The following is a 21,773-nucleotide window of genomic DNA, read 5'->3' as shown; positions in this document are numbered from 1 at the left end:
CGGACCCTTGTAGCCCTCAGGTAACATCTTGCGCTTTATAAATGCGGAGGAGAAAACATTTCACTACCTCTTGCCCACCTCTGCCCCTCTGCTCGTTTCGCGACGATAAACACTCAAGGCGAAGTTGATTGCGTCTCCCTAACCTACTCGGAAGTTAAATCGCGCACTTTTTTTTTTTTACGTCTTCGTCCACCCAGTTTCCGTTATCCCGATAGCGCTGGAATCCGTGGGTGTAGCATCGTTTCCTGTGGGTTTCTATGGAGATTAATGAACAGTAACTCTCTTCAGGCGAGTCATCTGCGTGCCCCCGACAGTGTGCTTCAGGAGGCTATACACGGGAATATACAGCCTTCGTGAATTTCGCAGCAGACGGGCTACAACATGCTAAACGGAGGACTCGTGGTGGAACGAAATGACTAAGTAATTAAATTATTCAATAACTAAGTTCAGCGTGCAGGACCCTATGTTTGGTACCGGTCAGTGAGGGCAACTGATCCCCTTTCCTGGGTTCCTGAAACACCGTTAACGCGTCACTACAGTATCGACGGCGTCAACCAATGACGTGAAGTGTTCATTTAAGGAATGAACTTCACCGATTGACCGGAAGTGTGAAAGCAGCTTTCTGTTGTTGATTTTCTTACCTCTTACTATTATCGCTTATGGTTTTGAATTTATTTTGTCTTACCGTCTCGGGAGCTGTGGCTTAGAGTTGCTGTCATCTGTTTTTATTTTATTTTAATGTTATTGTTGCACATTGCCAGTGACACTAAATAAGTGATAGGCACACTAATATAAATCCATCACATTATTTAAGTGATAAAATGGTTTCTCTTTTTATCATTTTAAGACTTCAATCGGAGAAGGGGCAGCATGTCATCTATAGACCTTTTAGTCCATGTAATGACCTAACATTTGTAATTAAGCAGAGTATTCTTTATAACCCAAGTGTGACTTTGGGAGCAGGTTGTGTTGTGTGGCTGAAAGCATGCAGGCGAAGTTACGACCTCAAGGCACAAAGCCATTGGACCAGTGAACTAACTTCTACCTTTGTACGCCATTCAGATTTACTGTCGTTTAGTATTCACGGCCAGATTTCCAATTGATTTGACCCTTTTTACACTTTCAATGGTATCCGCTTCGCAGCAGAACCTGAGTAGTGAAAAGCTCAGACATCTTGACGGCCGCTTGCTTGTATCTCTTGCTGTTAGCGTTTAGTCCAAGCTTTGGCCTACGAAACTTTCAAATTCAGGGTTCCCTGCGAACAAAAAACGAAAACTACAGTGGGCCTTTTTTCCTGTTGAAGGATCACAGGTGCCCCTCTGTGAACGAAAGCAGGGGTAAAAAAAAAAAAAAATGGAATAAAGCCAGACCGATAATACTCGAATACTCTTAGCTTCTACCTCGTCGTTTTACAACGGAAATAACTACCATTGTCTGAGTCTGTCTGAGTGCCTTGGATACGTGCCGGCTGTTCCGCCCAGTCGCATGGCAACGGAAGAAGGTTGTGTTAGTGATGCGCAACTCATATAGCAGTGCTGCTTGGAAAATAATTTAAAGAGGGGTGCCCCCTTCATTAAAATTATGTAGTAAAATATATATATATATATATATATATACACACACACACACACACACACACACTCAGTGAGCACCTTATTAGGTATTTATTAGGACTTATTTTTTAGACTTATTAAGTCTTCTGCTGCTGTAGCCTATCCACTTAGAGTTATGATGCATTGTGTGTTCAGATGCTCTTCGACACACCACTGTTGTAATGTATGGTTAGTTGCACTTCCTGTCAGCTTCGACCAGTCTGGCCCTTCTCCTCTGACGTCTCTCATTGACGAGGCGTTTCTGTCTGCAGAACTGCTGCTTACTGGATTTCCCCCCCCCCCCCCCCCACACACACCATTCTCTGCAAACTCTAGAGACCAGTGTGCGTGAAAATCCCAGGAGATGAGCAGTTTCTGAGACACTCACTTGGATCACATTTCTTCCCCATTCTGACATTTGGTCTGGACAACAGCTGAACCACTGCATGTTTTTATGCGTGGTTGGCTGATTCAATATTTGCATTAACAAGCCGGTGTACAGGCCTACCTAATAAATTGCTCACTGGGTGTATTTTTTAGTTTTTTGGTTTTAGCTGTTTCGGACCCCGCCATGGGATGACGACCATTGTATTACAGGCAACACCAACAGACTGTTTTCACTGAGGGGACAAAATGCATAATAACAGGCACTTATTGTGTCACAGAATGGATGCGTATGGTTAATATGTATGTACTGTATATATATGCGTTACGCCCTCTCCTTCCCTCCCTGTCTGTATGTAATTCTTAGTGTTCAATAAAGTCTTTACAGTTTCTTCTCTTATAATCTGGAGCGCACACTTATTTTCCCCCGTTTCGTGGACTGACAGCTTTTGAAAATCAGAAGCAAGACGGCATCAAGTTAACCTTAAAGGCCCACGTGCATCGGGCGTTCTCTTCCTGGTTTCAGTGTCTAAAACTCCCACAAAACCTTCGCAAAGAGCAGTGTCTGCCTGCTGTGGTCAGCTCTCTGTGTTAACATTTAGCAACGTCATCCGATTATGATGCAAAACACATAGACCATGACACGTGGGAAATAGTTTTTACAAACCGCTCTGGAGAATAGCAGTTAGACCCTAATATATGTATACTTCTACCAAGATTGTAATTGTTTTAATTGGATCAGTATGGAACACAAATGGAAAGCTTAGGGATGATGTGAAAAAAACAAAACAAAAAAAACATCTAAAATATGAGTGGGCCTTTAAAACTAATGGGTCGGTTTCACAGAGAAAGATTAGCCTTAATCCCGGATTTAATTCAGTTTTATATGGAGAATCTCCTTTGAAAATAAAATTAGGTGAAACTGGATAACTGGGCCCTGTTTCACAAAGCAGGATTACGGAGTTAGCTGGATAACTGGGCCCTGATTCACAAAACAGGATTACGGAGTTAGCTGGATAACTGGGCCCTGTTTCACAAAGCAGGATTACTGAGTTAGCTGGATAACTGGGCCCTGTTTCACAAAGCAGAGTTACTGAGTTAGCTGGATAACTGGGCCCTGTTTCACAAAGCAGGATTACAGAGTTAGCTGGTAAAACCCAGAATCCTCATAAATCTGTGACACGGATTGAAGTGAAAGGAGCTGCCAGTGTTACTTCTTTATCACACACTGGTGTCTCTTTCCCCCATTTTCTGCTGCCCTGTTTCTGCTCTTTTCCAATTTTACCACTTTTACCATCCATAACCATTACGTTAATGGCATTTGGGAGATGCTCTTATCCAGAGCGACATACAGTTGATTAGACTAAGCAGGAGACAATCCTCCCCTGGAGCAATGCAGGGATAAGGGCTTTGCCCAAGGACCCAACGGCTGTGCAGATCTTTTTGTGGCTACACCAGGGATCGAACCATGACATTACATTATTGGCATTTGGCAGACGCTCTTATCCAGAGCGACGTACAGTTGAGTAGACTAAGCAGGCGACAATCCTCCCCTGGAGCTATGCAGGGTTAAAGGCCTTGCTCAAGGGCCCAGCGGCTGTGCGGATCTTATTGTGGCTACACCGGGATTCGAACCACCGACCTTCTGGGTCCCAGTCATTGACCTTCATCCACTAACCATCCACTAATCATTGTTCTGTTTCTGCCCTCCTCCCACTGCGTTGGGCTCCGAACTGGAGCATAATTATTATTTGTATAATTATGAATTTAATATATTAATTTAATTTATTTATATACTGCATATAACACTACTGTCAAACTCACTGTTTGCCCAGTGCTGGCCAGAAGCAGATGGGCTCCCCCTCTGAGCTTGGTTCTGCTCAAGGTTTCTTCCTCTTAGTCGGGGAGTTTCTCCTTGCCACTGTCACCGTAGTCTTGCTCTAAGGGGGGTTTTAGGCCTGGGCTCTTTGTAAAGCTGCTTTGTGACAATCTTTTAATGTAAAAAGCGCTATACAAATGAAATTGAACTGATACTCAATCTCACCAGTGTGGGTGCAGGCTTTTGTTCCAACCAAGAAGTTCCTCACCTGTTTCTACTGATCAAGGTCCTTAGCAGAGCCTCTAATGCAGGGGTCGGCAACCCTGCAAAAGTGGACCTGAGAGGACAGTACAGTTTCGAGTCCTGGTGTAAACATACAGAAATTCAGAACCCTTGAAGAGTACAATCAACATTTCATACACAACGTTAGGCTAGAGCAGGGGTCGGCAACCCTAGTCCTGGAGAGCCGCAGGGTGTGCTGGCGTTCGCCTCCACCTTAAAATAAGCAACCGATTCAGACCCAAGAAACCAGGTGAGGTGAGTTAACTGTGTAATCAACGGCTTTCATTGATGAATTAATGCCAAGTAACAACGAAAGCCAGCACACCCTGTGGCTCTCAAGGACCTGGGTTGCTGACCCCTGCTCTAATGGTTGACTAGTATAATTGGGTGTGTAACTGCTTGGTTGGAACAAAAGCCTGCGTCCACACCGGTGCTCAAAAGTTTCAACAGATAGGGACGATATACCGCCCTTGGCCACTAGAGGGAGCTGATTGCCCTTTAATGAGAACCACTTTTCCGTTGTCACCGACGGACTGAGAGCGGGAGAGGCGACGGACAGAACCATAGAAGACGCTCACCTGGCGACCCACTCACGTTCGCATTTTAGGGGCATTTCGTCTTTGGTGGAACTAATGCAGGTGTATGGTTCGAGTTAGAACAATCTGTAAATCTGCCTCATCACCAAGACGGTAAAAGTCACCCTCTGCTAATATATGCATCCCCCACTCATTTTTGACAGCAAATCGAAAATACTTCGACTCATATATTGTTGTTAATTCTGCGAATTGTACCAATTTAAAGTAAAAATCACGTATTGTTTTTCGAGGTGGCTATTTCTATCACATAGACAAAGATTTGATGTTTTTAATAATTTATTTTGACCTCACCATCATATTGCTAGTTGGAGATCCTTATGATTCAGTGCGCATGCTTAAGCTTTTTTAAGGTGCGCCCGGAAGAAAATTACGACAGCGTGTATGGCTAATATGCCATCGAGATGATAAGAAAATGGTTTAACTAATTTAAATTAAACATTTCGGCATGTCATGATCTCATTTATTGCGTTTATTTGTTTATAGTCGTTGCATTATTAAATACGTTATTGCTATCCATTTTAATTATCCTATATAAATTGCACGGGTTGCATCGGTTTTAACTTTAACTTTAACTTGACAACTTAAATTAAACTTGTAATTTATCCTGCCGACATCTCTTACGGTGCTATATATGGCATGGCACTATTAATAAGAGATTTATTTAAAAACGTATGAAGAACTTCTAAAGAAGAGTGCATTGGAATAGCTCTTTCTTGATACCAAATAAAACGTCCTTTAATCGTTTTTTGTCCCGTTCTTTGAAATGTAATTATTCAACATCCAGATTGTGAAACAATACGTCAGTATATCAACTGTCAGTTATCCCATGAACATCATGGTGTTGGTATATATTTTTATTACGCTGTTTTGTTAAAATGCCCATTTGTGCTGCTTAAACTCGGGGATACACCCTTTTCCAGGTAAATCCAGGCCTACTTTTAGAGAATTCACTCTACAGTTGAGCTAATTGGTCCCTACAATGGTAGGCTAATCGTATACGTCCCCCATAGTAGCTAGGCCTGATATAATAAGTTACATAGTGTTTCTTACCTAGCTTGTGCATAGGCACAGCATTGCATTTTTATATTATTGTATTGGCCAGTACTGCACTTATGCGCTTTGCCATCCCTGTACATAGGATCTCCGAGATCGCCGTCGCTGTTGTGTAATTACCGTTTTCTTTTAGGGGTATCTGATTTGGTTGGCTGTAAAATAGCTGCCAGGTGATACTTTTCTCAATATCGTAGTGTTATTTGCAATCTGTGAACCGTTCTCAATCTCAGCAGTATGAAACTATAAAAATATTTGTAACGTATATATATATATTTTTTTTTACATAGTTCTGCATGTAGTCTATCTTATATTGTATAAAAAGAAAAAATGAAAAAATGACTGTGTACATGGGGCACATTCCAAAGGTATTTAAAATACATAGAATACATAAAATACATAGTTTACATAAAAATGTAATTGAGATTTCGATTTAAGGCTTCACGATGATCCAATCTGTTTTGCTTTAGAATTTAAAGTATGAATTGTATCACATTTCCTTTTTGAATTATTTAAAGTTTGGTTTCGTCTTTAACGATTGATATGATTTATATATATGAATATGTAATTTCCCATAAATTATTAATACATTCACAATGTAGCAAATGTTATATTTCCATATCTTTTTCCATCATAAAGTATAACAAATCCTTCCAAAACCTTGCAATTACCTGGTTTACAGGATAAATGCGATTAATAATTTTCTCGGACCTTATTGGTAACACAATATACATTTTATGAAACGTCTTTCCAATGTAGCCTATATTTTTATTATGTGAATTCCAAAAACTCTTTACCATATGTGTTGGAGGGTTTTGGCACATTTTTGCAAAGGGAATTATCAAAACATGTTTCGTCTTGTGACTCTTAAATCGCAATTTGGCTTTAAATCAAAGATGCCATTATTTCCCAAGAATTGAAGAAGTCCCGATGGCATAGCATCATATGCAATTGCATATTCTTTAATAGGTACTGGAATTTTGTATTTCTATCATTTCTGAATAAGTACTAAATAAATAGCCATTGTTATGAATCAATTGTGTTAGCAATAAAATTACATTCTTAACCTAATTATCAAAATAAAATGTTATTTTATATAGATATATCTTTGTTATACCGAATTAAACATCTATGAAGGGGAAGATTGCGGATATACACGATTAACCAAGACAACAGTGCTTGTTTATGAAAATCGGATAACTTCATAGGGACTTTAACATCAAAATCGGTACCAGGAAAACAATATATGGCACCAACATCATTGGCAATTCTAGGATGTACCATGTACCAAGTACCATGATTTGTATTTTGATCTAATATAATTCTGAATCCATTGGACAAAAATACATTTAACCTTGGCGATATGAGTTACATCGTATGTTTTTACTCATATACTAGGGGTTTAATTCCTAAACATGAGATTTGATCTTTGGGCAATTCTACCACACCACTAGGTTTGTCTTTTAAAGCAAATAATTCACATGTTTTATGTTAATGATAAGTCCTGATAAAAAAGTCTATCAAGACATTCCAATACTAATTTTAATTGTTTTTCATGTCTTACAAAGATGGTTGTCTGCCAATTTTTTTTTCGTTTGCCAAAATTAAATGAGCATTTAATTTCTTGATCAAATAAATGAATACCCTGAAAAGGTATTTTTCAACATGAAACAACATCTAATACAAATAGGAGAGAAGCTTGCTTTGTTCCTTTGTATATGAAATCTACGAGTTGTCCCATAAGGGCAATTAATTAAAAAAAATAAAAAAAACATTTAGGCAGAATTTTGTCTCCTTTGCTGCCTGGGTTCCCGTTACACTAGAAAAACAAAACTTCAAATTCCTATGATGAACACGGGGTGGCATAGTCGGTGCTACGCTCTGACACACACACAAGAGGGCGGGTAATGTTGATGCCCCTTTCTGGACTGAAAGGAAAACCTTTTTTTTTTTTAGTTTGGAATAAGCAGAAGCACTGATTTCATCTGTTAGTTTTTGTGCAGGATTGTGTCAAAAAAGATGACCGTAGCGTGTTGCCCATTCAGCTTTCAATGATTCTGGATCTGATCCCATTAGGGAGTGGCACTCCTAACCCCAACCCTGCTTCTGACAGCTCATAAAGGGCACTTAAACTGGTAAAACGATCATCACAAAAATAACATTGAACATATTAATTCTATATCTTATCTTATCTTATCTTATCTATATCTTATAACATGGCATATGTCGCACAATGAAACAACAGTTTTGGGAGCATTCCACTGAGGTGGCAGAATTGCGCAGAGGCAGCGCAATGGTGGGAGCAATAGTCAAATCTTGCTGACCCTGCGTCAACAATGTGAAACACACTCTGTTTCCTTTTGGGGGTCTGCGGAGAGGCGCACTTATGTAAAATACCCTACAGTATAAAAGTTAGAAATCTAAGATTGATGTAGGAAACTTTCTTCCAATATCTTACATGGGACAGTCAATGTTTTGCATAGGAGACAATGTTTATTCTACAATAGTGCAGTGTAACATAAGAAGTATCAGTAACCTATGTGAGATTTGGTTGCTTTTCAGCTTTTCATTTGAATACAAGAAGAGGAATGAAAGGAAAGTAAGTGCCTAAACTTTCAGACTTGTAATAAACCGAAAGCCGTGTTGTTGCCGAGAGTGCCGTCGGAGAAGTAAGTTCAGCTCAGATTAGCGTGCAGTCGAGGAAACTCTTCCAATTATATATTTTATTAAATAAAAAATGTAGGCTACAGCAAGACAATGTAGTGTCTTGCTGTAGCAATAGATAGCACTACCCTATAGGAAAATATGTTGGTAATGGTCTTCGATTGAATGTGACATTGAAAGTTTTCGTGTTTTTGCAACTGTAGTTTAATGTTTGTAACGGATAATGTTTGTTTTGTCGCACCTATGGTTTCATTTTCGCGCTTTTTTTCGTGTGTGTGTGTGTGTAAAAATGCTTCTGAAAAGGAGGACTTTATTGAAAAATAATAATAATAATAATAATAATAATAATAATAATAATAATGATAATAATAATAATAATAATAATAATAATAATAATAATAATAATATTATTTTGTATGCATATGATGTGACCAGGCGGCACGGATGGTGCAGTGGGTAGCACTGCCGCCTCACAGCAAGGAGGTCCTGGGTTCGAATCCCCATCGGCCGGGGCCTCTCTGTGCGGAGTTTGCATGTTCTCTCGTGTGTGCGTGGGTTTCCTCCCACAGTCCAAAGACATGCAGGTTAGGCTGATTGGAGAGTCTAAATTGCCCGTGGGTATGAGTGTGTGAGTGAATGGTATGTGTGCCCTGCGATGGACTGGCGACCTGTCCAGGGTGTATTCCTGCCTTTCGCCCAATGTATGCTGGGATAGGCTCCAGCCCCCTGCGACCCTGTTCAGGATAAGCGGGTTCAGATAATGGATGGATGGATGGATGGATGGATGGATGGATGATGTGACCAAGGAAACCAAATTTAAAAAAGCAGACAGTGAACCCCCCTTGATCATTCCGCATGGGCCTCCTAACCCCCCTTGATCATTCAGTACGATTGAGGTGTTAGGTGACCATCCAAGAACAACAAAGCAGGAAATGTATTCTTCCCGACAGTTCATGAGAAGTAGGTTTGATATGTGGGAGTGACTCTGGGCTCAAGGAACGTACCTCCTCACAGAGACGCCTGGAAGGTGGCGGCTTTTAGAACGTGAAAAATTAGTTCAAATACATTAAAGAAGAACGGCCTGCAAAGAGGTATGTACAGATGATCTCTGGTTGGCTGAGCTGAACCCGCTGGCCGACCGGCTGTTTGCAGTGTTGGAGGCAGCAGCTGCCTTCCTGGCATCACGAAAGGAAGGAAAGGGCTGGGTTATTGGGACAATAGCAGTTTTTTGGTAACAGCAGAGATTCTTGGAAATGAAAACCTAAAAAAGTCAATAACAGAAATACAAGTTTCACTTTCAGAGACCAGCGCAAAGTAGCAGTATCTTATAGGTGATTGCATTACTTTGGCAGGCTATTAGCAGCGAGATGATGATAATGTTAAGTAGATGAATGTGATCTACACACACGGAGTAATATTAAAAGATGTGTGAACATTCCATTTATTGTGGGTATTGGCACGGCTGAAACGCAAAGTGAGCAATAGAGACAATGGACCGGACCTATCCCTTGGGGTGGCCTGTAGTGTAGTGGTTAAGGTAAATGACTGGGACACACAAGGTCAGTGGTTCTAATTGCAGTGTAGCCACAATAAGATCCGCACTGCCGTTGGGCCCTTGAGCAAGGCCCTCAACCCTGCACACACACACACACACACACACACACACCCTACAGGAGCTGCCTTCCAGGCGTCACTGAAGGAAGGAAAGGGCTGGGTCTGGATGAGAGTCAAGATTTTGAAATTGAAGCCTATAAAAGACACATGTTTATTCTACAATAGTGCAGTGTAACATAAGAAGTATCAGTAACCTATAGGAGATTGGGTTGCTTTTCATTTGAATACAAGAAGAGGAATGAAAGGAAAGTAAGTGCCTAAACTTTCAGAGCGCGAATGGACCGAAACTGCTACCACAGCCGTGTTGTTGCCGAGAGTGCCTTCGAAGAAGTAAGTTAATCTCAAGTTTGCGTGCAGTCGAGGAAACTTAAAAATAATACATGTAGCCTACAGCACAGAAGACAAATTAGTGTGCTGTAAAATAATAGATATCACTACCCTATATGAAAATGTGTTGCTCTTTGATTTAATGTGACATTGAATGTTTTTGTGTTTTTGCCACTGTAGTTTAATGTTATTTCAGTTAACGGACAATGTTTTGTCCCACCCAGGTTTCATTTTCATACTCTTTTTCTTGTCAACTTTGGACAAAAGCCCCAGACAATAATCATGGAGCATACACGGTGAGATAAGTAAAGGTGTTCAATATTCCCCGTTAACTCATACAGTGTCTTCCTTTTGTGTTCTGTGTTTGAGAATGAAACGGGTATGTACCAGTTCTGGGATGAATAAACTCCTCAAAAAAAGTTTGTGTTTGGTCGATCATACACTGTTTGACACTGGCATGGAAATTTGGCACATTTCACTTGGGACCCCACCCACATAATCAGCTGTGCTGCTCATCATATTACATATGATACAATGGTGAGTATACAGTGACAAGGGAGATATGATCAACCAAACTCAGATTGATCATATCTCAAAAAACTTTTTTGAGGAGTTTATGAATGTAAATATGCCTCTGAAAAGAAAACTTTATTGGAAGAAATTATCATAATGGAATGTATTTGGGAGCAGACTAATTAAGAACATGAATTATAAAACCCCTGAGATTAATTGTTTTTCAAAGCAATTCCAGACATGAACTATTATTTCATTGCATGTATATTTTTTACAATATTTAAGTATTTATAGGTCTAATGCCTTACAAAGAAAAACAACAGGAATGTTAGTGAATAGTGAACTAAGAAGGATTCACAGAAGCTGACGGCAACTTCCCCACCTCAAGCTCTGGAACACGTCCGGACCAAGACTTGCAAGTACACCTGAATACAAGGAGACAAATCACCCATTACACCAAATCATTATTTAAATACAGCCTAAAGTTGAAATAGTCCTCTCCGACACAGTGGTTGCGGGTAGGAGCACTGGCCAATGTGACTGAAAGAGTGTCCATGTGAATCAACAATGTAAGTTCTTATTGCCTTGCAGGGAGGAACTGGATCAGCTGGCCGCTGGCTACATTTCAGACACCATGAGCTGTATTCACATGGTGCAGGAGTTCTGCATCATACACTCACAATGGCTCCTACAGAGAGAGTCTGAGCTGAAGAGGATGCGAGACATCAGGGACAGAGCGGAGAAGATCAATCTCACACCTGACCACTACAAAAAATCTAAAACCAAGATGAAGGCCTTCAGGGAGTTTATGTGGAGCAAGGTGACCCAGGTAACCGCGGAGAGCAGGGCCCAGGAGCTGGAGAAGGAGCTGGAATGCCTGCTCCAAGACACCTTGAAGGGGCTTGAGAAGCTGACCCTGTTCCTGCAGGCTGTGGAGATGCTGGCAGTCACGTCGCTCTCCGTCTTCGAGGAGGAGAATCCAGTGTGCCAGCTCCCCGAGGGGGTGAGCGCTGATGCCGTTCGTTCAGTCATCACTGCCGCCAGGCGAGCCTGTCCGCTTTTGATCCATTTCAAGAGAGACGACGGAGAATTCTTTCAGACCAGCCTGGTGAACATAGACCAACTGGCTTTCCAGCTGGACAAATACTTGAGGGTTTCCCAGGAGCTGTGTGAGAAGCTCCAGAAAAGGTATTTTTAATGTTTCAATCAAATCACAGTGTAACATACTCCCTGATTCCCCAGCAGATCATTGATACCTTCCACTTTTACCTAGCCACTTCACAATGTCATTACAATGTTTTATATTTATTGTTTATTTATTCATTTATTAAGCATAGAATGCCAAATTAAATGTTGATTATGAGAAAAAATCGTGAGCTGTCCCATTCTGCAAGTGGTGTAAAAACAAAACCCACTGAGGACCAGTTAAATGTTTCTAGTGTAGAACCTGCACAGCTAGACCAATGAGGGAATAGCTGGAGGTGAAGGGACGACGTGTTCTTTCCTGGCTGTTTAGAAGTGAATGAAAAATTTTTAATTATCATCCTCCGCACACGAACAGAGCACAATTACGTTTAGGAATATAATGGGTCTGTTGCCACGGGTCGGATATGGATTGACCTGCCCCATATCCCGCTTACAACTGGCCTGAAACAGATCAGTAAAATTCCTAATATTCTCCGTTCGTAAACGGGGCCGTATTGAAAGCTTAGTGGTTACTCTCGTTCCACTTGTTTATCTGACTCCATTTAAAATATATAATTTAGAAATTTGGGTTTGAAATTTACGCGAACCTCGGGAGTGATTACACTCGACTCGTATCTGCGCCACCATTACTCAATATATGTTCTCGCGATTAACATTATTGCTGAATATCTCAGTTCGGTGTAGAACTCAGAGGCTGAGGGTCCAGTCAACACAATACATGCAACACAGTCATGATAGTTGCGAGCCCAGGTCGGCGTAGCATTAACTGGGCTCCTTAGAGCTAATTTGACAGGAACCAGCGCCGTAACGCCCAGGGGTTCCCTTCGCGTCAAATCACAAGAGCCGTGCCTAACCGACCCTTTAAGTTGGCAGAAACTTGCTGGCCTCACAGCTTAGAACTATCACATGGGTACCAAGCTCTCAGTTCGGTGTAGAACTCAGAGGCTGAGGGTCCAGTCAACACAATACATGCAACACAGTCATGATAGTTGTGAGCCCAGGTCGGCGTAGCATTAACTGGGCTCCTTAGAGATAATTTGACAGGAACCAGCGCCGTAACGCCCAGGGGTTCCCTTCACGTCAAACCACAAGAGCCGTGCATAGCCGACCCTTTACGTTGGCAGAAACTTGCTGGCCTCACAGCTTAGAACTATCACCTGTACCAAGGGACTGCCGATCGGTCAGTCCTTGGTCCCCATTGTCCCCCTCAATATTCAGTTGTAATTTAGGCTGAAAAGGTACAAGATGAATTAGAGTCATGGAGATCACGCAAGTTACAAACAAAATAATTTATTTCCAGACGGGTAGGCAGTTAGCGTAGAATAAAACAGTCAATTACAGTCAATAGACAAATTAAAATAAAAAGAATAGAGTGACATAGTCTTACCCAGCCTGCTTTCGCTACACACATATACAAAGTATGCACAGTGCGGGAAGTCGAGTGCGATCTTCCTGATACTTACATACACGTACAATATGCTGTGTGGGAAGTCGAATACGATCTTCCCTGATAGGCTAGTCTACCTGGCTTTTATGCCAAATCATGTGTTTGATCCAGGCGGTAGTGCCATAAATTAGCCTGATGGGGTTGTCGAATTTGGAATTTAGACCCCCACCGTTGGGGGTTGTTGCGTAGGGAAAATGAGATGATTACCAAGAGAGGACGTGTAGGTTTTCCCTTGAGTTATTGAAACTATGGTTTATTTAAATCCATTTGGTATGAAATGTATCTCATCTGATTCCTTGATTTTACTGGATCACATCCATACCAAACAGATTATCCTAATGTTTTGTTATGGTGCAGTTATCATGAAACCTCCCTCCTGTGTATCCATTTTACATGTAATTCCTGTTATTACTACAATGGGCATATTGCAATACAACAAGGATCACATGGGCAATGTTTACAATATTGTACCGGGTCTATTGACAATCTCAACCACAGTTCTTTGGTTTTCCTCCAAGAGAGTAGTCCCTGGGGTAATGACAGCAGTGCCCAAAGGAGGGCACTGTGGTACTGCCCGGAGTCTTTCCCCCTGGAAGTGACCAGGTGTGGGGTCATAAGATTTTAGGCACATTCTTTCCCCGGGAGTTGGTCCTCATGCCCTCATGGCCTAATTGCCTGGGAACCGCTCATCCACCCACCATATATCTATCCTTTATCTTCTTGGCGTCACTGGTCTGGAACTCCTCAAAAGGTACTACAAACAGTATTGTCCTTTGTCCCTTTTGACACGCCCCAGAACCCCCACCTCACAAATGGCGGAGTCAACCCCCAGCTCACAGGCTCCTCACAGATGGCAGTCACACTTCGCCTCCCTCCTACACTAGAAAAGTTAACTGAGTTGAAGGATGTAAGTTCAACATATAAGTGGAGGGTCAGATGAAATTTCTGACTTTGGCTTCCGGGCGGGACTAAATGTGCCAAAAATGCCCAAATTAAAAATGTCCATGGGTCATATCTCAGCTAATGTTATTAGTAATGTGTTTTATCTTTACACAATGAGGAAGTGCTCTCAGATTACTTTTATTTTTGCACTAAAAATACTATTTAATTTTTGGAAATATACCAACCAAAATAGGTCCCTAAGGAAGGGATACAAAAGTAGATGTATTTGTTCTGAGACCAGATATGAATTCTACATATGAAATACAAATACAAAATACAAATTTCCAAATATATAGGGTGTTTTCCCCTTTTTTGCAGTGATGCATTTTTCATTGTCACACAGGCAAATTTTAAATGGCTCTACCAGCAAAACAAAATGGAGTATGAAGCTTCAATTGTCAGGAGGTCTATATCTCACCATTATCTACCAAGACAGAGGCATAGAATGATGTTGGCATGGAATGGCCCTTTTGCATTTGTAGAGTGCAGACAGATATCACAGAGTCAGTGAAGGAAATCGGTTTAGCTGGACGGGACACAACTTTCACAGCTCATATTTTCTCCTTTTTTCCAGTTCAGGAAGTACATCATTTCTTGGAATGAATTATAGGTAAGCAGAAATATTTCCCTCATTAAATTCACCAGTTGAAGCCTTTCCCCTGTGCATAGGTGGATAGATATTGTGTTCTGCATCTCAATGTATATCAGTTTTACATTCTTAAGACATTGCACATGCAGTATTTAATGTAACACTAATATACATAGTACTTCTAAAATCAAACATTATTTTTGAATCCATTATACTCACCAAACACGCTTAAATTCATTCATTCGTCTCATACAGTGCCTGATTTTTCTCATTCTTCCCAGGACAAAGAAAGCCCCATGCCCCAATTTGACCAACGAAGCCATTCAGAACATGTATGAACATTTGACTCATCTGAGGAGCATCAGGTAAGTACATCCTGATCCTTAATGAGGTTTAATGTCGACAGAGACATTTTAGAGTAAATTCATTGTGTGTGATATTGGTGCAGTTATCACAGGTGATATGTTTGCTTTGATAACGGCTTGTTCCTGATTTAGTGAGATCATGTAGTGAGATCAAGTGTAACTGTTTGCATTTATACTTTTCCTAATGGAAAGGTCCATTAACTCCAACCACCCGGGAGTTACTGGGGCGGCCTATAGCATAGTGGTTAAGGTAAATGACTGGGACACGCAAGGTCGGTGGTTCTAATCCCAGTGTAGCCACAATAAGATCCGCACAGCCGTTGGGCCCTTGAGCAAGGCCCTTAACCCTGCATTGCTCCAGGGGAGGATTGTCTCCTGCTTAGTCTAATCAACTGTACGTCGCTCTGGATAAGAGCTTCTGCCAAATGCCAATAATGTAATAATGTAATGTAACCACCCTGGCACAGATCCATAGCCTTGTGATCATTTATAAATAAGGCTGTGTGTTTGTCACAGAAAATATTGGCTGAAGTCGTAGAGCAGTCACAGCAAATCACTGAAAAACGAAAAAGCGATTTTAATAAATCACTGTGCAGCAGTGGGAAATGTTTGAAATAACTTTTCTGGTCAGTTTCTGGCTGGTTGGAACAAATACATTGACAGCCTGTTGCATTTAGTCTTAAGCTTAATTAAGCTTAGCTTAGCTTATCTTAATTAATTAAGTCCATTATAGAAAGAAAGACCATGAGTTTTAGTTTTTTTGGTTAATCTTTGTCTCATCTATTCATGACACTTTGTTCCAGATCTCTACAGGTTTTTTAATGTACGTTTTTGCTAACTGTAACCTGGCCATTCTATTTTTGAGGGTTGCCAGGGGTTTGCATCTTGTGGTGAGCCCTCTGACATTATATTGACAAAGTCTTCTCTTGATGGTCATCTTTGTCACTGTCCAAATACTTACAGACTGCATTCTATGCAATTAAAGATTGTGAACTTATTTTTTTTATCTGATGCTAATAAATGTAATACAAAGGGAAGTCCTCTTGTTCACAAGAAGGGAGTGGACAAATGATCCAGAGATCATAGTGAAACCTCTCCCCCTCAGATTAGACCGGCACTTCAGGATGACCTACCTGTTCAGGGGATCAGCCCAGCGGTTCATCGGCCTGTTCAGCCAGCGCTGCTCCAGGATGCAGCAGTTCCTGGTGGATCTGGTGGAAAGAGCTGTGAAGCTGGACAGGATGAAGATGGGGGCCAGCATCTCCAGCGTGGCGGGCAGCAGTGTAGGCTTTGCGGGAGGCATTGTGTCCATCGTGGGCCTGGCTCTGGCCCCTGTCACGGTGGGGGCATCGCTGACCCTCACGATGGTCGGCGTTGGGCTGGGGGTCACCAGTGGCGTGAACAGCTTAGCTTCAGGTATCACCAAATTTTCAATCAACACTCACCAGGGGAAGAAGATCAAAAACATCTTCCAGAGCTTCTCTAAAGACGTGGAGACTATTCAGAAGTGTCTGGAGCAAGCGGCCAGGTGCATTGTACCGAACACGGTGCCAGATGTGCTGGATGCTGTGACTGATGTTGTGAATGCCTTCACAGCCACAGGTGGTGTGGCTAAACGGATAGAAGCATTAGTGGATTGTGCTTCTGCCGTAAAGGTGGTCAGAGCCGAAGAGGTGGCCTCGAGTGCAGTCAAGGTGGTGACTCAGGAAGTCAAAGCTGCACGAAACGTCCCCAACATGGCGGCCGATCTCACCGATATCGGGCAGTTGGCTAAGGGCACTCCCCTCGCCCTAAGCAAGTCTGCCAGGGCGGGATTCATCGCCCTCAACTCCATCTTCATGGGCGTGGACCTCTTCTTCATCTGCAAGGACAGCATCAGCCTGGCCAATGGGGGCAAGAGCGATGTGTCAAAGGTCATCCGCGGGAGGGCCAGTCTGTGGAAGACCGAGCTGGATGCATGGGAGAAGATCCATCGCTCTCTGTGCATTGGGATATGGAGGTTCAGGAGGAGTGAGGAGGTCCTACAGAGGCCATTTTACCAGGCACAAAAAAGGCACACTTTAAAGTCACAAAAGTGCCTTTTTTTGGCTGGTATTAGTTGTATTTTATTTTTTATTTATTTGTTATCGAAAGTCTATCAAATATAAAGAGGGAAATGTATAGTAGTATCCACATAAAAATACACTGTATCAAATTAATACTCCGCTGTGCAACCCCCCCATATGGTTTTGTCAGTTTCAGTCAATCATCTTACGACATACAACTTCCAAATTCAACTTAAAAGCCCCACGTCCCCAGCCACAGTTCGCTTACGGTGAATTTGATATTATATATCAGTTAGAAAACTATGTAGTGGCTCACTAGGTCTTGCCAGTTGCAACCTTCATGCTGTAATTTCGTCATTACTAGCCTCAGTACTCGCGAGCAAGCAAGCTAGTCTAATTATCATGAAAACAACGTTATCTCCATCATGCACAACTTACAAATATGCAATTTTATGATGCAGATTGTTACATTTTGCATAGTTTTTGGTAGTTTAGTGATTAGTGAGGGGCCGTGAAGAAAGGACTGATAAAACCATTGAGCTAATTACCATATATATTATAGTGCTTAAAGAAAATGTTAACGAAAATGTTTAACCCACAAAATATTTATTTGATTTAAGTGTTTTGTTATTTTTCATTTGTTACAAATGTATGTTCTTTTCACATAACTATTGGGACTTTTTACTTTGATACGGAGGATAGTCCGGTTACTGGTATCCCAATAAACAGAGGATAGTCCGGTTACTGGTATCCCAATAAACAGAGGATAGTCTGGTTACTGGTATCCCAATAAACAGAGGATAGTCTGGTTACTGCTATCCCAATAAACAGAGGATAGTCCGGTTACGGAGTGACTCCCTCAGCTGATGTGCTGACAAATACAGAGCCTGTTATCCAGAGTGACGTACAGTTGATTAGACTAAGCAGGAGACAATCCTCCCCCGGAGCAATGCAGGGTTAAGGGCCCAATGGCTGTGCTGATCTTATTGTGGCTTCACCGGGGATCAAACCACTGATCATGCAGGTCCCAGTCATGTACCTTAGCCACTGCTCTACAGGCATCCCTGCAGTAACTGCAGTACTACAGTAACTGGACTGAGACAGGTTATTGGCCTAGCCAATTACTACAGATCATATGTACAAGACTTTGGGGGAGCTGGTGTCGCCGTTGCAGAGGATGCTGAAAGGACGGAAACCAGGAAGTGAAAAATTGGAGTGGGGGCCTGAAGAGGAAGAGGCCTTCACTGGATTAAAAGAGCAGTTGTCTCAAGCACCAGCCCTTCGGCTGCCAGATGTAGAAAAGCTTTTCCACCTACGGTTCTGGGTGGGAGAACTGACATACGTTTGCGCTCTGGGATAGAAGCAAGCGGATGGAAGGACCAGAAATGGTGGAACCACTGAACCGGACAATAAAAACGTACGGCAGCAATCAAAGAGACGGGAAAAGGATGGCATGGATCGCTGCCTGCCGTCCTGTGGAAGATAAGGGCAATTTAACAAATTGTACTAATGATGACTGCATGTTTAGAACAACACTTCATGTGTATTTTACTAGTTATGGATGTGATGCTTTAACTTGTGGAAGAACCTATGCACTTGTAAGTCGCTTTGGATTCAAAGCGTCTGCCAAATGACAAAAATGTAAATGTAAATGTAAGCTAAAATGAATGACAGATGCTTATATTCATTATCTATGGTTAACCCTATATTGTGTGCGATTTCCTTGGCAATGAGTAATTCTTCAGGAATTTAGCTTGACCTACTGATAAGTGGGTTAAGAAACATAACGTAACATAACATAAGGTAAAGTTCGCCTTTTCCTACCCCGAAAAGTGCCTACTGCCTAATTTGCCTAAAAGCTAGATAGAATCTAACACGTATCAAGCGGAATTTCTACTTTGCCAATTTCCATTTGTGTCCTCTCGTGCTTCAACCTGACTTTGTTAATCTCTTTAATAAATTTAAAACCCTCAATCAAATCCCTCCAAAGCCTCACTTCACTAAACTTAAAGAGATTAAGCATCCTAAGTCTATCATCGTAACTCTTATATTTATACATGGAATCAATCTGGTTGCCCTTCTCTGAACCTTTTCCAGTGCCTCTATGTCCTTCTTATAGTGTGGTCCCAAGAACTGCACACAGTACTCCAAGTGTGGTCTAACAGGAGTAGGTTAGGTGAGTATAACTTCCTTGGACTTATAATAAATACTCCTGGCTATGTATCCTAGCATCCTATTGGTATTTTTTTACTGCTACCGCACATTGACTAGAACCTGAAAGGCTTTGGTCAACTATGACCCCCCACATAATTTTGTACCCCCTGTAAAGTAATCCTGCCTTATATTTTTATTTCCCACGTGTAGAACTTTACATTTAGTCTTTACGTTTAGGGGGGGGCAGGGGGTGGATTTGTATGACCAATAGATTTTTAGCTTTGTCTTGTGCATGTTGCGTGTGTGTGTGCGCACGCGTTCTTTTGAATATAATACTGTGGTCTCTTTTCCTCTTAGTGTGATGTTCAAAAACGTGACTAAAATCTAACTGTTGTTCAGTAGTTTTACCATCTCATTTATAAAATATATGCAGAGTAACAGAATGATACAGAACATGAAAACAGAAAAAGTTTTGAAACCACAAAATTCAGGGGGCTTATGTATCAAGCATGTCAGAGTAGGTCTACATCAAATCTGTGGTTTCTTCATGGAATAATGCGTTTCAGTAAAATTTAAACAGGTCCCATGTTATGAACCTAGTGTGTGATTATGGAATGGATTGATCAGTATAGTTTAAACAGGTCCCATGTTATGAGCATAGTGTGTGATTATGGTTGGCGGTGGTGTGGCAACATTGGGGTGGGAATAGTGCGTGTCGGTGGGATGAGTGCCCTATTTTTTGCTTGAGCCCCTGCCCCCCAAAATGTCTGTGCACGGCCTTGCAGTTGCCGTTTGTTGCAGTTGCACACTGAGGACCGGGGTTCGATTCCCGGTCCTGCTCTCATGGAGCGGCATAATTGGCTCGCTGCTCCAGAGGGAGGGACTTGTCAGGGTTAGCAGATCTATTTGGATTAGACACTATTTGGATTAGAAAGGGTACAGTTGGCTACCAAATTGGGAGAAAAAGGGAAACATCCAAAATCTATTTTTTAAAATAATAATAATAATAATAGCATTTTGGCAATTGGTAATCAATTTCAGACATAAAAAGTGCAATGGAAAATACAATGTGGAGGAAAATGCACAAGATGGGGTAAAACATTCACATTTGCAATGTGGCAATTTAATGTATGTAAATGTGCTAGCTTGTACTATTTCTCAACAAAAAGATAATATAATTAAACCATTTAATCTCTTTTCTTGGAAAAATCTTCAAGTGTATTCTTTAGTAAAATCATATGCAGTATATTCCTATGAATGTTTTTTCTCATGAATGTTTCTGCCAACATATTTACAGTGCCTGTCATATCCACTCAAGTCAGAAAATAAAGTCCAATGTAATGTAATAAGTATGGAATTATTTGCCTGTCTTTCAGAGAAATATATTGTGTACTGGAACGTTAATTTCTGTATTTAATTTTAGACTGTTAAGAATGTAGTTTATTTGGATTGGCTGGGTAAGCAAAATCAGTAGCCGTACTACTCTTTCTAAATTGCTGTAATATTATTACACTCAATAAAGTGAAAACATGTTTTTTTTTTGTTTTAAATTTATTAAAAATGAGTCAGTCAAATGCTGAATGTAATAAAATGGTAATCTGAAATGTCGATGTGCAGTTTTTTGAGAACGCCTGGATTTTTCTTAATCCCTTCAAGTTATTTACCTATGTTTTCCTTTCATTTTCTCAACACGTGTAAGAAGTTCTAAAATGTTCTCGTTACAGCCTGCTAATCTGGCGTATATAGAGAACGAACGGTCTGTAGACCTATAGGAAAGAACAGACAGGGAGAGGAGATTAAAAACCTTAGAAAAAAGAGAAGGCCGGTAACATTGTAAAGTCAACTGCATTACTGCGCATGAGAAGTATGTTTGATATGTGGGAGTGGCTCAGGACTTTCCTTGTCTCAGAGACGCCTGGAAGGTGGCAACTTGTAGAACGTGAAAAATTCCACCAGATTCGCGAACTACCAAAGCTCAGTGACGTAGATACAGATTTAATTCAAATACATTAAGGAAAAACGGCCTGCAAAGAGGTATGTACAGATGATCTGTGGTGTATGTACAGATGTGACCGGCTGTTTGCAGTGTTGGAGGCTGCAGCTGCATTCCTGGCATCACACTGGTCATCTGGCAGTCGGAGGGTTGCCGGTTTGATCCCCTGCCTGGGCTGTGTCGAAGTGTCC

The 21,773-nt window shown here is 41.3% G+C and overlaps 1 protein-coding gene across 1 annotated transcript; it reads left to right on the top strand.

Annotated features, from left to right (window-relative positions):
• Positions 1-10,610: 10,610 nt before the first annotated feature.
• LOC133115007 (uncharacterized) lies at positions 10,611-21,361 on the top strand. Its single transcript, XM_061224705.1, has 5 exons — positions 10,611-10,624; positions 11,433-12,029; positions 15,307-15,390; positions 16,496-17,432; positions 21,314-21,361. The coding sequence occupies exons 1-5, from the start codon at positions 10,611-10,613 to the stop codon at positions 21,359-21,361; spliced, it is 1,680 nt and encodes a 559-aa protein (XP_061080689.1).
• The last annotated feature ends 412 nt before the right edge of the window (positions 21,362-21,773 follow it).

This window comes from Conger conger, chromosome 16, assembly GCF_963514075.1.
Source record: "Conger conger chromosome 16, fConCon1.1, whole genome shotgun sequence".
NCBI classification, from domain to species: domain Eukaryota; kingdom Metazoa; phylum Chordata; class Actinopteri; order Anguilliformes; family Congridae; genus Conger; species Conger conger.
This window is presented reverse-complemented; position numbering and strand designations above follow the sequence as displayed.